General features: G+C 47.0%; 1 protein-coding gene across 4 annotated transcripts in view; it reads left to right on the forward strand.

Annotated features, from left to right (window-relative positions):
• The window catches only part of mtif2 (mitochondrial translational initiation factor 2), a 73780-nt gene that overhangs the window by 36283 nt on the left and 23242 nt on the right, over nucleotides 1-14255 (forward strand). For all 4 annotated transcript variants that reach the window (XM_072507849.1, XM_072507848.1, XM_072507850.1 and 1 more), the window contains one exon: nucleotides 2973-3149. In XM_072507849.1, the coding sequence (XP_072363950.1) occupies nucleotides 2973-3149 (177 nt within the window). The remainder of the gene's footprint in view (nucleotides 1-2972; nucleotides 3150-14255) is intronic.

The following is a 14255-nucleotide window of genomic DNA, read 5'->3' on the forward strand; positions in this document are numbered from 1 at the left end:
GAAATGTTCAGCTCAGCTGTTGGTAGCTGGATGGTAGGGGGCAGATTTGATATGGAAGATGCTACACTCCTTCAGGTAGTCCTCGAATTTGGCTGATGTAAACTGTGTACCGCTATCGCTCACGAGTTGTGCAGGTCATTCGAATCTTGCAAATCATCAAGCCTTTCTATAGTCTGTTCTGTAGTTGTCAATTTCTCGATGGCAACCTGCAACCACTTCAAATGCTCATCAAACATGACCAAAATAATTTGTCCTTTGATTGGTCCCGCATAATTGATATGGATTCTGTACCATAACATGATAGGCTATTCCCATGGATGCAAAGGTTGGAGTGGAGGTACATTTCTCAGCGCAGTGCAGGATTGGCATAACTCCGCTTTCTCCTCTATTTGGGCATTCAACGCTGGCCACCAGAAGTAGGTTCTCACCAACTCCTAAATTCTAACTACAGCAGGATGGCCCTCGTGTAGCTGTTTCGGTATTTTGCTTCGTAGACACAACGGAATGATTACTCTATAATACCCCACAACAGTATTCCATTCTGTACTGTCAACTCAAGATATCTGGTAAGATGGGACTTAAAGACTGGATTCTTCCTGTGCTCTTCTGTAAGAGTGCCTTTTTGAATCATGTCCAACATCTTCCCCATCACCGGATCCATTCAGATAAATCTTTGCACCTGAGAAGACGTGGAACGTTTTCCATATGAGACAAATGAAAGAAGTTTTCATCAGATTTGTGCTTATCTTTCTGGTCTTTGCAGTGGCAGTCGAGACAAAGCGTATATGATGACATAATCGTGTGCCGAAAAGATTAACGCCCAACATTGTAATCAACGAGCAGCAAGCGAAGGGATCTCCTTATACGGCCCAAAAATTGTTGTTAAGGACGAAGGTCGGTCAATAGAGTAAATTGACGGCCAGATAAATAATGGTGGAACCTTCGAATACCAAAAATAATGCTGAGAACTTCTTTCTCAAGTTGAGTATAGTTGGATTCAGTGCGAGTCACTGTCCAGGATGCAAATGTCATTTGTTGCTCTTCGTCTGAAGGCATTATATGTGAGACAACCCCAGAGGGTGATGTGTCGCAAGAAAGCTGCAGCTTCAGTTTTGTGTTAAAAAGGAACAATAATTTCTGTAATTTTAAAAAACATTTTGGTAAGCGTCCTCACAATCTTTCATTCAGAGCCAAGCTTGCTTGTTACAAAGAAACATGTGTAAAGGCTTCAGCCTTGCCCAGAATGTCCAAATTAATTAACAGCACGTCTTTTGGGACTAGTGGGAGGAAACCGGAGGAAACCCACGCAGGCACGGAGAGAACATGCATACTCCTCACAGTGACCCAGCCTGGAATCGAACCTGGGACCCTGGCACTGTGAAGCCACAGTGCTAACCACTGTGCTACCATGCTGCCCAAGGGAAGTCGGTAAGGGAGGGGATGGTGTCTGAGGTTTATTAGGAGCTGATGGACTGCGAGGGAGCCTCAATAGGAGATGTTAAGCGGAAATGGGGGAAGGTGGAGGCTGGGACATGGGAAGAGGCCCTGTGAAGGGTGAATGCATCCTTGGCATGTGCAAGGTTCAGCCTTATTCAGTGTAAAGTAGTTCACAGGGCGCATATGACGATGGCAAGGATGAGCAGGTTCATTGAGAGAGTATAGGATAGGTGTGGATGGTGTGCTGGGAGGCGTGAGAACCATGTCCACATGTTTTGGGCGTGTCCGAAACTGAAGGGAGTCTGACAGGGGTTTGCGGATGTAATGTCCACAGTGTTGGGGGTAAAATATCGCAGAGGTAGCGATATTTGAGGTGTCGGAAGTCCTGAGAGTCCAGGGGCGAGAGAGGCCGATGTCTTACCTCCCTGAGAGCCCAGATGCTCTTATTTGTGTGTTTATTGTTTATATAAATGCTCTAATAAAGTTTTTTTTTAATTTTGAAAAATGGGCTTTTATTCTTATTTAAACAAGAGTATCATTTCATAGAGTTCTATAGAATATTCCTCTATGTACTTCAGATTTTCACCAACATTTCTGAATGGCTGATGAAAATCAACCATGTCAAAAATATTTAGACACTTAGCATAGCACAAACTCATTGAAAGGTGAAGACCTATTGCGGAATTTATTTAAAGTCTGAATGACCTTTTGATATATGCAATATCCACTTCTTTACAATAACAACTTAATAGCGCCTATCTGATAATAGATTTGCACATTCTCCCCGTGTCTGCATGGGTCTCACCCCCACAAACCCAAAAAATGTGCAGGGTAGGTAGATTGGCCATATCTTTTTATTAAAACAGTAAAAAATATATACAAGGCCAAACGATACAAAACTAATTTTGTGTTGGAGAAACAGGGTACATTCCCCTCAGTATCACTGTACGGGGTTTGGGGGGGGGGGGAAGTGAGTCGATTGGGTGGTGGAGGGGGGTCCAATAGGACACTGCCTGAACTATCTATTGAGGCAGAAAAAACAAAAGAACCTTCAATTATGATGTGTCAGATTCTGAGAGTCCGCTAGAGGAGGTGAGCGGCGATACAGTGTCAGGCACGAGTGAGCGCTACACCCACTGCAGAGAGCCACATGTGCAACCTCTGCTCCCGACACTGGGTGGCTGACAGCTTTCGGACAGTCGCCCTCCGGGCCTGAATCCTTCACCCCACTGAGTGCGGCGGGCGACAAGGGCCCACCAACCAACCCAGGGCCTGCCTTGATCCTGAATGTTTACTAACAACCAATTGCAATTTCCATTAATTCTCCAGTCAGCGGCTTGTGTGAGAAGTTGAGCAAACATTTTGAATCACAGTCACTGCGAATTGTCCCTTAATTGGAAAAAAAAATTGGATACTCTAAATTTATTTTTGAAAAAGTTAATAGATTTGCTGCTGTTTGCATTTACTGATGTAGTTAAAAAATTTTGTGTACTTTTTCTTGTGTGCTGACTAAAATGTTTTATTTGTTTGCACAGTTTACTTGCCATCTGGTGAAAAGATAACCTTCCTGGATACCCCAGGCCATGCTGCCTTTTCAGCAATGAGGGCCCGCGGTGCTAATGTGACTGACATTGTGATATTAGTGGTTGCTGCAGATGATGGGGTAATGAAGCAAACCACAGAATCAATTCAACATGCTAAAAATTCTAATGGTAAGTTTACATCTCTAGAGTTGTATAGAACCCAAAATTAGCTGTGTAATTCATGTTTCAATGAATTTTTTTTTTGTTCTCAGGAAGTGGCTAATATCCAATGCTTCTAATTGTTTTGAGAAGGTGGTGTGGTTACTTAAAATAAAACATAAATTACTGGGAAAACTCAACAGTTCTGGCAGTCTCTGTGGAGAGAGAAAATAATTAACATTTCGCCTCATATGATTCTTAAGAGCAGAGTCTCTCTGCAGATGCTGAGTTTTTCCAGCAATATCTGTTTGTAGTTCAGATTTCCAACATCCACAGTATTTTGCTTTTGCTTTGCTTTCTTTTAGATGTGATTTTATAATTAAGAGGCTTGCTTAGCCTTTCAAAGGGCATTAACAATCAATTACTTAGTGTAGGACAGGAATCACTTGCCAGCATATATAGGCATAGCGAGTTACCTTCCTTGACAGCTGTTAAGTGATTTTTGTCCACAACATTTCAGGTAATTGTTACCTGGTGTCAACCTACAAATTATTGCATTCGGTTTTATAATTTACTATGGTGGAATTTGAACTTAAAACCTCTGGGTTGCTGGTATCATAAACGTATCATTACTGTGTCAGTAGAGATAATGGAGGGGGTAGCAGTATTTTCAGTGTATTCTTTTGAAAATCTTAAGCCTACATATAATTTCTAACAAAGGAATAAACATCTCTAATACATCTCTCAAAGGCTTTGCTGTGGTCCATTAATAACAAGATGTTCACTAGCAATTTGCTCAAGTGGTCATTAGAAACACAAGAGCATAAGAAATAGGAGCAGCACAAGGTCATTCAGCTCCTCAGTCTGTTATACCAGTCAATAAGATCATGGGTGACCTGTTATAGCCTTAACTCCACTTTTCTGCTTGTCTTCCATAACCTTTGACTCCCATGTCAACCAAAAAGTGAGGGTCCAAAACCCCAAATCTTTAAACCATCAAATCCATTCAAGAAACCACATGATTCCACATGGGAGATCGTAATTCGGAGGCTGAATTAACTGTAATCTGTAAAATCTTTATCTGTATCCAATCTGTGTGCGTGTGTTCATGTGTGAGACCAAGTGTGTCATGGTGCATTAACTCAGGGTAAGTGTGCAAGACTAAATAACCGTATTTATTTAAATTCACAAAAGCTCGCTATTGAATTATTTAGTTGGAATACACATTCAAAGGATAAGAAAAGACACACCTCTTTCCACACAAAGCATACTGGTTACAGATGATAAGCTAGCAAATACATTCTGTCCATGACAAATGAGTATAGGCCCAATCTGCTCAACGTTCCTCATAAAACAACCCTTTTATCCCAGGAATCAGCGTGGTGAATCTTCTCTCTTACTATCTCCAATGAAGTACGTCCCTCCTTAAGTAAGGTGGCCAAAACCATATTCAATACTCTTGTTGTGGTCTTAACCAATGCTCGTGTACAGCTGTAGCAAGACTTCTCTACTTTTACACTCCATTCTGCTTGCAATAAAGACCAACGTTCCTTTTGCTGCCTTAATTACTTGTTGTACCTGTATGCTGACTTTTTGTGATTCATGTACAAGGATCCAGGTCCCTCAATACTGTGCATTCTGCAATCTCTCTCCATTTAAATAATACTCTGATTTTCTATTCTTCCTGCCAAAATGGACAACCTCATGTTTTCCCACAATATACTCCCATCTGCCAAATTTCTGCCTACTCACTTAACCTGTCTGTATCCCTTTACAAACTATGGATCCTTCTCAAACTTGCTTTCCTACCTATCTTTGTGTCACTACCAAATTTAGCTACAATACAGTCTGTCCCTTCATCTAAGTCATTAATATAGATCATAAATAGTTGTGGCCCCAGCACTGATCCCTGCAGCACCCCACTAGTTACAATTTATCAACCTGGAAATGATCCATTTATCCTGACTGTTTCCTCTTAATTAAACCAGTCCTCTATCGTTACTAATATATCACCTCCCTCACCCCCCACAACGTATGTTCTTAACTTGTGTAGTAATACTGTATACTCTTATTTTGTGTAGTAGCATCATATGCTCTTATCTTGTGTATATTGTGGTTTAAGATCAATTTTGTGCCCTGAAATCTGAACTGGTTTGAGATTGCCCAACCTTCCTGCAAGACTGTTGCAGTCATTAGAGAGAAGAGAATTCCATATCAATACTCTAAACTGGGTTCAATTCCAGAGCTGAAAGGATAACCTGATAACTTACTGTAGTCCAGTCCCCAGCAATTTTGAATTTCTTATGATATATATCATATCAGTTTGTCCCATCTTGTCCCACCTTTTTATATTTGTATATTTGTATTACTGCTGCCAGATATTATCAACAGGTCCTGTGATTTTCATATTTTAAAAAAATTTACATTTCATGTGGGAAATTTAGTGGCAGCTTTATGAACATTAGTTTTACAATCAGAAAAGAAATAACTTACCTTTATAGACCTTTCATGACCTCAGGACATTTCAGCTCATCGACTACTAGTCACTGTTATAATATAGGGAAACCTGGCAACCAATTTTGCCCAATAAAGTCCCACAAACAGCGAGAAATCACCAGAAACCTGCTTTAGTGAGATTTAGTGAGGGACAAACCTTGGGCAGTCCCTCAGGATTGAGTACGATTTGCTTACAATCTGGTTTGATGGGTTTTCAGATGGCTGATAAGCCCTATGTGCGATCTGCGGACTCTGCCACATGTGGGGCAGCTGGTGCTTGAAGGGTTGAGTAGATTGGTTGTTTGGAGGTTTTTGTGCTTCGTCCGACACCTCGACTTTACCTCTGCACATCCCCGACAAAGTCTTTTGATGTGTTTGGTGCTTTCCCGTATGAACCTTCTCCATTTTGTTGGTCACAAGTCAAGGTTTCCCATGAGTTGGTGAGGACATTTGATCTCTTCAAGGATGCTTTGAGGACATCCTTAAAGCATTTCTGCCATCCTCCCAGGAGTCTCCTGCTATGACTGGGTTTTGTGTAGAGCAGTTGCTTTGAAGTGTGGGGCGGGATTTTCCGACCCCCCCGCCGGGTCGGAGAATCGCCGGGGGCTGGCGTGATTCCTCCCCCCCCCCCCGCCGGTTGCCAAATTCTCCGGCACCGGATATTCGGCGGGGGTGGGAATCGCGCCGGTTGGCGGGTCCCCCCCCCCCCCCCCCCCCCCAGCGATTCTCCAGCCCACGATGGGCCGAAGTCCCGCTGCTGGAATGCCTGTCCCGCCGGCGAGAATCAAACCACCTCTCTTACCGGCGGGACAAGGCGGCGTGGGCAGGCTCCGGGGTCCTCGGGGGGGGGGGGGGGCGCGCGCGGCGATCTGGCCCCAGGGGGGTGCCCCCACGGTGGCCTGGCCCGCGATCGGGGCCCACCGATCCGCGGGCGGGCCTGTGCCGTGGGGGCACTCTTTTCCTTCCGCCTTCGCCATGGTCTCCACTATGGCGGAGGCGGAAGAGACCCCCTCCACTGCGCATGCGCGGGGATGCCGTGAGCGGCCGCTGACGCTCCCGCGTATGCGCCGCACGGCAAAGTCAGTTTCGCGCCAGCTGGCGGGGCACCAAAGGCCTTTCCCGCCAGCTGGCGGGCGGAAATCAATCCGGCGCGGGCCTAGCCCCTCAAGGTTAGGGCTCGGCCCCTCAAGATGCGGAGGATTCCGCACCTTTGGGTCCCAACTTTGGGATCCTTGTCCTCAAGTATTGTTTTCTTCAGGCAGCTGAAGGCTGAGCTGGCACATTGGAGGTGATGCTGCATTCTGTTGTCTATGTCTATCTTCGAGAGGAGACTTCCAAGATATGGAAAAGGGTCCTCATTTTACAGGATATCGCCATTGATCTTAATCAACAGGGGGAAGTGTTTTGCTGTGGGAGCTGGTTGGAAGATATTCAAACGTATCTCGGTTCAGTTTACTGCTATTCTCCCATCACTGCAATGATTGAAAGATATCAGTCTCCTACTGAAGCTGTATCTGGTTACTGGTTTGACTGCTTTTTCAGCTTCAGCCTGTTCCTGGCCACAGGTCACATACATACGACCATGCACAGACCCTACTAATGTCTCACAGTGGAGCCTGGCCCACAAATGTCTCAGAAACCCCTTGCCGTTGGATCATGGCTGTACTCTGTTGAGACCGTGTGGTGGTTGACATGCAACAACCAAACCATGTTAAAAAAAGAAAATCACATACAGGCAACTTCCACTCATCTAAATGAAGTTTGAAACCTGAAACATCTGGACTCTCACAGACAACCCAAAAAGTGACTGACCTGAGTGCCATATCACCATTAATATTGACCTGGACACTTGTCAAATTATCCTGCTGATTTTTGAATAGTGTTATGGAATCTTTTATGTTCACTTGATAGACCATAATTTGGTAGATCTTATTAAGATATTTGCAGTCTTAGATAGTTCAACGGTTTGTATCTAGCTTCTTAATAATACTTAGGTCTGGAAGGTGCAACTTTGGAGCTGTCTCCATGCTTCTACACACGGCTCTGTCCAACACTACACTGACACCAAGGCGTGGGTTGTGTGTTCTCTTACATCTGTTTTGGTGGTACTACACTCAGTCCCAAATTAACCCTTTATATTTTGGACCCTTGTACTAAATTTAAGCCCTCATCTGAAAGGATGGTTCTCCATCAGCACTGCGTGAAGTGTAAGCCTGGAATATGTGCTCAACTTTCTGGAGTAGAGTTTCAATAATATAAAAATTGTCCAATTAAAGCTGACAGATAAGAAGAAGGAAAAATTGACATTGAGCTAGAAAGGAAGGATAGTGGAGGTTTTTACAAGTCCGACTGAAGAAATGGGTTTTGAGGAGAGTTTTAAAGAAACTGAAAGGAGTGAGAGACCACAGTGTTTGAGATCAGAATTGCAGTTGGATCCAAAAGGCTTGCGTCGATCCAAAAGGCTTATATCAATGGGAAGAAAAAGGAGGGAAAAATGCACATAAGAACAAAGAAAAGTACAGCACAGGAACAGGCCCGTCGGCCCTCCAAGCGTCACTATCGTCCCTGCTTCCAACACCTCCTCCAGCAGCGAGTTCCAGGCACCCACTACCCTACATATGAGAAAGGTGAACTAAATATTCAAAGGGAATGTAGGGTATTAAAGTTCTTGTAACCCTTTGATTCTTAAGTTCCAAATAATTCAATATGACATATACTAGTGATTATAAATTTTTCAGTATGTGCAAGACTTGACACGTAACAGTATCTGAGCAGCAGCTAACATGACACAGTTGTGAGTTATAGTACCTTTTGTGTCCTGGGTAGGAAGTTTCGATCCCCATGAGGCTATGCCTGCCGTCCCTCCATCTGGCTGGTGTGATGTGTGTTGGATACTTCTATCAGCTATTCCTTTCCTTGGCTTTGGTCCTGAATGATCGCAATCCAGTGGCCAAATATGACCATATCCTCTGAGCTCAACAACTATAATGTGAGGTTTCCTGCAGCCTTCGCATCATCGCCTGTTGTCTGTGACAGCAGGAAAAATGCACAAGTGGATTCAGAGTAGTCTTTTAAAACTCTTTTGTTGAAGTAATACAATAAAACTCACTGATACTGGAAGCTTTTTGTACCACATATTGTTTTCCATGTAACTGAATGAAACAATTCCAGTTATAATGAAATTAGAAAATCTGTTTATTAATGTTTCATTATCTATACAGATAATTTGATTCTTTATATGTAGCATTGCATGGTCTGTTTCAGACCAAGCTAACATGGATCTAGTATGTTCATTAATTTGCTCTGCACAATTTGAAATGCAACTCTTTCAATCACCTGATTCCTGATCTAGCAACATTCTGCTGCAGTTAACCAAACTTATTATAAAAAGGTTCCATTTTTAGTCAGTGTAAATGAGTAAGGGGTTATGGAAATAGATTATTAAAAAATAGCTAATATTGGGACTTCCGGGTGCGGCGATGACCAGCTGAGTCGCACGTTTCGGCAGCTCCCGGTGAAACGGACTTTTGGGCTCTTGATAGGAGCCCCAACGGCAATCTTGACGGCTAAAAACACTGTGCGGTAAACCAGAAGGGAATCCCCCCTGGATACGGATGAAAAAAGGAGGAGAAAGTGGCCGGATTGCAGTGGATCCTTTAGAACAGCGGCAAGGAAGGCAAGCAAAAACCAAGATGGCGTCGGAAGGTGGCAGTTTAACATGGGGCCCTGAACAACAAGAGTTCTTGAAATGCTGTGTGGAAGAGCTCAAAAAGGAAATGAAGAAAGAGCTGTTGGCCCCGATACTACAGGCGATCGAAGGGCTAAAGGAGGAACAAAAGACCCAGGAGCGGGAGCTTCGGGTCGTGAAGGCAAAGGCAGCCGAGAATGAGGACGACATACAGGGCCTGGTGGTGAAGACGGAGACGCATGAGGCACATCAGAAACGATGTGTGGAAAGGTTGGAGGCACTGGAGAACAACGCAAGGAGGAACAACCTGAGGATTCTTGGTCTTCCTGAAGGTGTGGAGGGAGCGGACGTCGGGGCATATGTGAGCACGATGCTGCACTCGTTAATGGGAGCGGAGGCCCCGGTGGGTCCATTGGAGGTGGGGGGAGCATACCGAGTGATGGCGCGAGGGCCGAGAGCAGGAGAAATTCCCAGAGCCATAGTGGTGAGATTCCTCCGTTTTAAAGATAGAGAAATGGTCCTTAGATGGGCAAAGAAAACTCGGAGCAGTAAATGGGAGAACGCGGTGATCCGCGTTTATCAAGACTGGAGTGCGGAGGTGGCGAGAAGGAGGGCGAGCTTTAATCGGGCCAAGGCGGTGCTTCATAAAAAGAAGATAAAATTTGGAATGCTGCAACCGGCAAGACTGGGTCACATATCGAGGGAGGCACCACTACTTTGAGACGGCGGATGAAGCGTGGACTTTTATTGTGGAAGAAAAACTGGAATGAGTGGGTTATTAAAAAGAACGTTTGAACAAAGTGGTGGGGCGAATGTGGGGGGCAAAGAGGGGGGTTAAAAAGGGGGGAAAGAGGAGTTTTATGTACTAATCCTGCGATGTGGTAACTTTTCTCTCTTCCACAGGTGGTGATGGGGGGAGGAGGGGAGTTGGAGGAGATGGGGCGTTGGCCATTGGGGGTGGGGCCAAGGGAGAAGCGCGGGCTTGGTTCCCGCGCTATGATAATTATGGCGGGAATAGAGAAGCAGGAAGGAGGGGGCGTCGCACGGTGCGAGCCGAGGTCACGGGGGGAAGCCGAGGTCGGCCAGAGTTTGCTGACTTCTGGGAGCAACATGGGGGGAGTAATTACGCTAGCGGGGGATCTAGCGGGGGGGGGGGGTGGGAGGGGGGAATTACTGGGTTGCTGCTGCTGGGGAGAGGGGGAGCTGGTATGGGAGGGGATGGGCGGGGGGACACCGCCTGGGGGAGATATAGCTGCGTGGGAACCGGGTGAGGAGCTGGAAAAAGGTGATGGCTAATCGACAAGGGGAGGGGGGGGGTAGGAAGCCCCCCAACCCGGCTGATCACGTGGAACGTGAGAGGGCTGAACGGGCCGATAAAGAGGGCACGGGTACTCGCACACCTTAAGAAACTTAAGGCAGATGTGGTTATGTTACAGGAAACGCACCTGAAACTGATAGACCAGGTTAGGCTACGCAAAGGATGGGTGGGGCAGGTGTTCCATTCGGGGCTAGATGCGAAAACCAGGGGGGTGGCTATATTAGTGGGGAAGCGGGTAATGTTCGAGGCAAAGACTATAGTGGCGGATAACGGGGGCAGATACGTGATGGTGAGTGGCAAACTACAGGGGGAGACGGTGGTTTTGGTAAACGTATATGCCCCGAACTGGGATGATGCCAATTTTATGAGGCGGATGCTAGGACGCATTCCGGACCTAGAGATGGGAAAGCTGATAATGGGGGGAGATTTTAATACGGTGTTGGAACCAGGGCTGGATAGGTGGAAGTCCAGGACTGGAAGGAGGCCGGCAGCAGCCATGGTACTTAAAGATTTTATGGAGCAGATGGGAGGTGTAGACCCGTGGAGATTTAGCAGACCTAGGAGTAAGGAGTTCTCGTTTTTCTCCTATGTCCATAAAGTCTACTCGCGAATAGACTTTTTTGTGCTGGGAAGGGCGTTGATCCCGAAGGTGAGGGGAACGGAGTATACGGCTATAGCCATTTCGGATCACGCTCCACACTGGGTAGACTTGGAGATAGGGGAGGAAACAGGAGGGCGCCCACCCTGGAGAATGGACATGGGACTAATGGCAGATGAGGGGGTGTGTCTAAGGGTGAGGGGGTGTATTGAAAAGTACTTGGAACTAAATGATAATGGGGAGGTCCAGGTGGGAGTGGTCTGGGAGGCGTTGAAGGCGGTGGTTAGAGGGGCGCTGATATCAATAAGGGCACATAAAGGGAAGCAGGAGAGTAAGGAACGGGAGCGGTTGCTGCAAGAGCTTTTGAGGGTGGACAGACAATATGCGGAAGCACCGGAGGAGGGACTGGACAGGGAAAGGCAAAGGCTACATGTAGAATTTGACTTGCTGACTACGGGCACTGCAGAGGCACAATGGAGGAAGGCACAGGGTGTACAGTACAAATATGGGGAGAAGGCGAGCAGGTTGCTGGCACACCAATTGAGGAAAAGGGGAGCAGCGAGGGAAATAGGGGGAGTGAGGGATGAGGAAGGAGAGATGGAGCGGGGAGCGGAGAGAGTGAATGGAGTGTTCAAGACATTTTATTAAAAAATTATATGAAGCTCAACCCCCGGATGAGAGGGAGAGAATGATGGGCTTCTTGGATCGGCTGGAATTTCCCAAGGTGGAAGAGCAGGAAAGGGTGGGACTGGGAGCACAGATCGAGGTAGAAGAAGTGGTGAAAGGAATTAGGAGCATGCAGGCGGGAAAGGCCCCGGGACCGGATGGATTCCCAGTCGAATTCTATAGAAAATATGTGGACTTGCTCGCCCCGGTATTGACGAGGACCTTTAATGAGGCAAAGGAAAGGGGACAACTGCCCCCGACTATGTCTGAAGCAACGATATCGCTTCTCTTAAAGAAGGAAAAGGACCCGCTACAATGCGGGTCCTATAGACCTATTTCCCTCCTAAATGTAGATGCCAAGATCCTGGCCAAGGTCATGGCAATGAGAATAGAGGAATGTGTCCCGGGGGTGGTCCACGAGGACCAAACTGGGTTTGTGAAGGGGAGACAGCTGAACACGAATATACGGAGGCTGTTAGGGGTAATGATGATGGCCCCACCAGAGGGGGAAACGGAGATAGTAGTGGCGATGGATGCCGAGAAAGCATTTGATAGAGTGGAGTGGGATTATTTGTGGGAGGTGTTGAGGAGATTTGGTTTTGGAGAGGGGTATGTTAGATGGGTGCAGCTGTTGTATAGGGCCCCGATGGCGAGCGTGGTCACGAATGGACGGGGATCTGCATATTTTCGGCTCCATAGAGGGACAAGGCAGGGATGCCCTCTGTCCCCATTATTATTTGCACTAGCGATTGAGCCCCTGGCGATAGCGTTGAGGGGTTCCAAGAAGTGGAGGGGAGTACTGAGAGGAGGAGAAGAACACCGGGTATCTTTGTATGCGGACGATTTGCTACTATACGTGGCAGACCCGGCGGAGGGGATGCCAGAAATAATGCGGATACTTGGGGAGTTTGGGGATTTTTCAGGGTATAAATTGAACATGGGGAAAAGTGAGTTGTTTGTGGTGCATCCAGGGGAGCAGAGTAGAGAAATAGAGGACCTACCGTTGAGGAAGGTAACAGGGGACTTTCGTTACCTGGGGATCCAGATAGCCAAGAATTGGGGCACATTGCATAGGTTAAATTTAACGCGGTTGGTGGAACAAATGGAGGAGGATTTTAAGAGATGGGATATGGTATCCCTGTCACTGGCAGGGAGGATGCAGGCGGTTAAGATGGTGGTCCTCCCGAGATTCCTCTTTGTGTTTCAGTGCCTCCCGGTGGTGATCACGAAGGCTTTTTTTAAAAGGATTGAAAAGAGCATCATGGGTTTTGTGTGGGCCGGGAAGACCCCGAGAGTGAGGAAGGGATTCTTACAGCGTAGCAGGGATAGGGGGGGGCTGGCACTACCGAGCCTAAGTGAGTATTATTGGGCCGCTAATATTTCAATGGTGAGTAAGTGGATGGGAGAGGAGGAGGGAGCGGCGTGGAAGAGATTAGAGAGGGCGTCCTGTAGGGGGACTAGCCTACAGGCTATGGTGACAGCCCCATTGCCGTTCTCACCGAGGAACTACACCACAAGCCCGGTGGTGGTGGCTACACTGAAGATTTGGGGACAGTGGAGACGGCATAGGGGAAAGACCGGAGCCTTGGGGGGGTCCCCGATAAGAAACAACCATAGGTTTGCCCCGGGGGGAATGGATGGGGGATATGGAATGTGGCAAAGAGCAGGAATAACGCAACTGAAAGATCTGTTTGTGGATGGGAAGTTCGCGAGTCTGGGAGTGCTGACCGAGAAATATGGGTTGCCCCAAGGGAATGCATTCAGGTATATGCAACTGAGGGCTTTTGCGAGGCAACAGGTGAGGGAATTCCCGCAGCTCCCGACACAAGAGGTGCAGGACAGAGTGATCTCAAAGACATGGGTGGGGGATGGTAAGGTGTCAGATATATATAGGGAAATGAGGGACGAAGGGGAGACTATGGTAGATGAACTAAAAGGGAAATGGGAAGAAGAGCTGGGGGAGGAGATCGAGGAGGGGCTGTGGGCAGATGCCCTAAGCAGGGTAAACTCGTCGTCCTCGTGTGCCAGGCTAAGCCTGATTCAGTTTAAGGTATTACACAGGGCGCATATGACTGGAGCACGGCTCAGTAAATTTTTTGGGGTGGAGGATAGGTGTGCGAGGTGCTCGAGAAGCCCAGCGAATCATACCCATATGTTTTGGTCATGCCCGGCACTACAGGGGTTTTGAATGGGGGTGACAAAGGTGCTTTCAAAAGTAGTGGGGGTCCGGGTCGAACCAAGCTGGGGCTTGGCTATATTTGGGGTTGCACAAGAGCCGGGAGTGCAGGAGGCGAGAGAGGCCGATGTTTTGGCCTTTGCGTCCCTAGTAGCCCGGCGCAGGATATTGTTAATGTGGAAAGAAGCCAGGCC

The sequence above is a fragment of the Scyliorhinus torazame genome, chromosome 1, assembly GCF_047496885.1.
Source record: "Scyliorhinus torazame isolate Kashiwa2021f chromosome 1, sScyTor2.1, whole genome shotgun sequence".
NCBI classification, from domain to species: domain Eukaryota; kingdom Metazoa; phylum Chordata; class Chondrichthyes; order Carcharhiniformes; family Scyliorhinidae; genus Scyliorhinus; species Scyliorhinus torazame.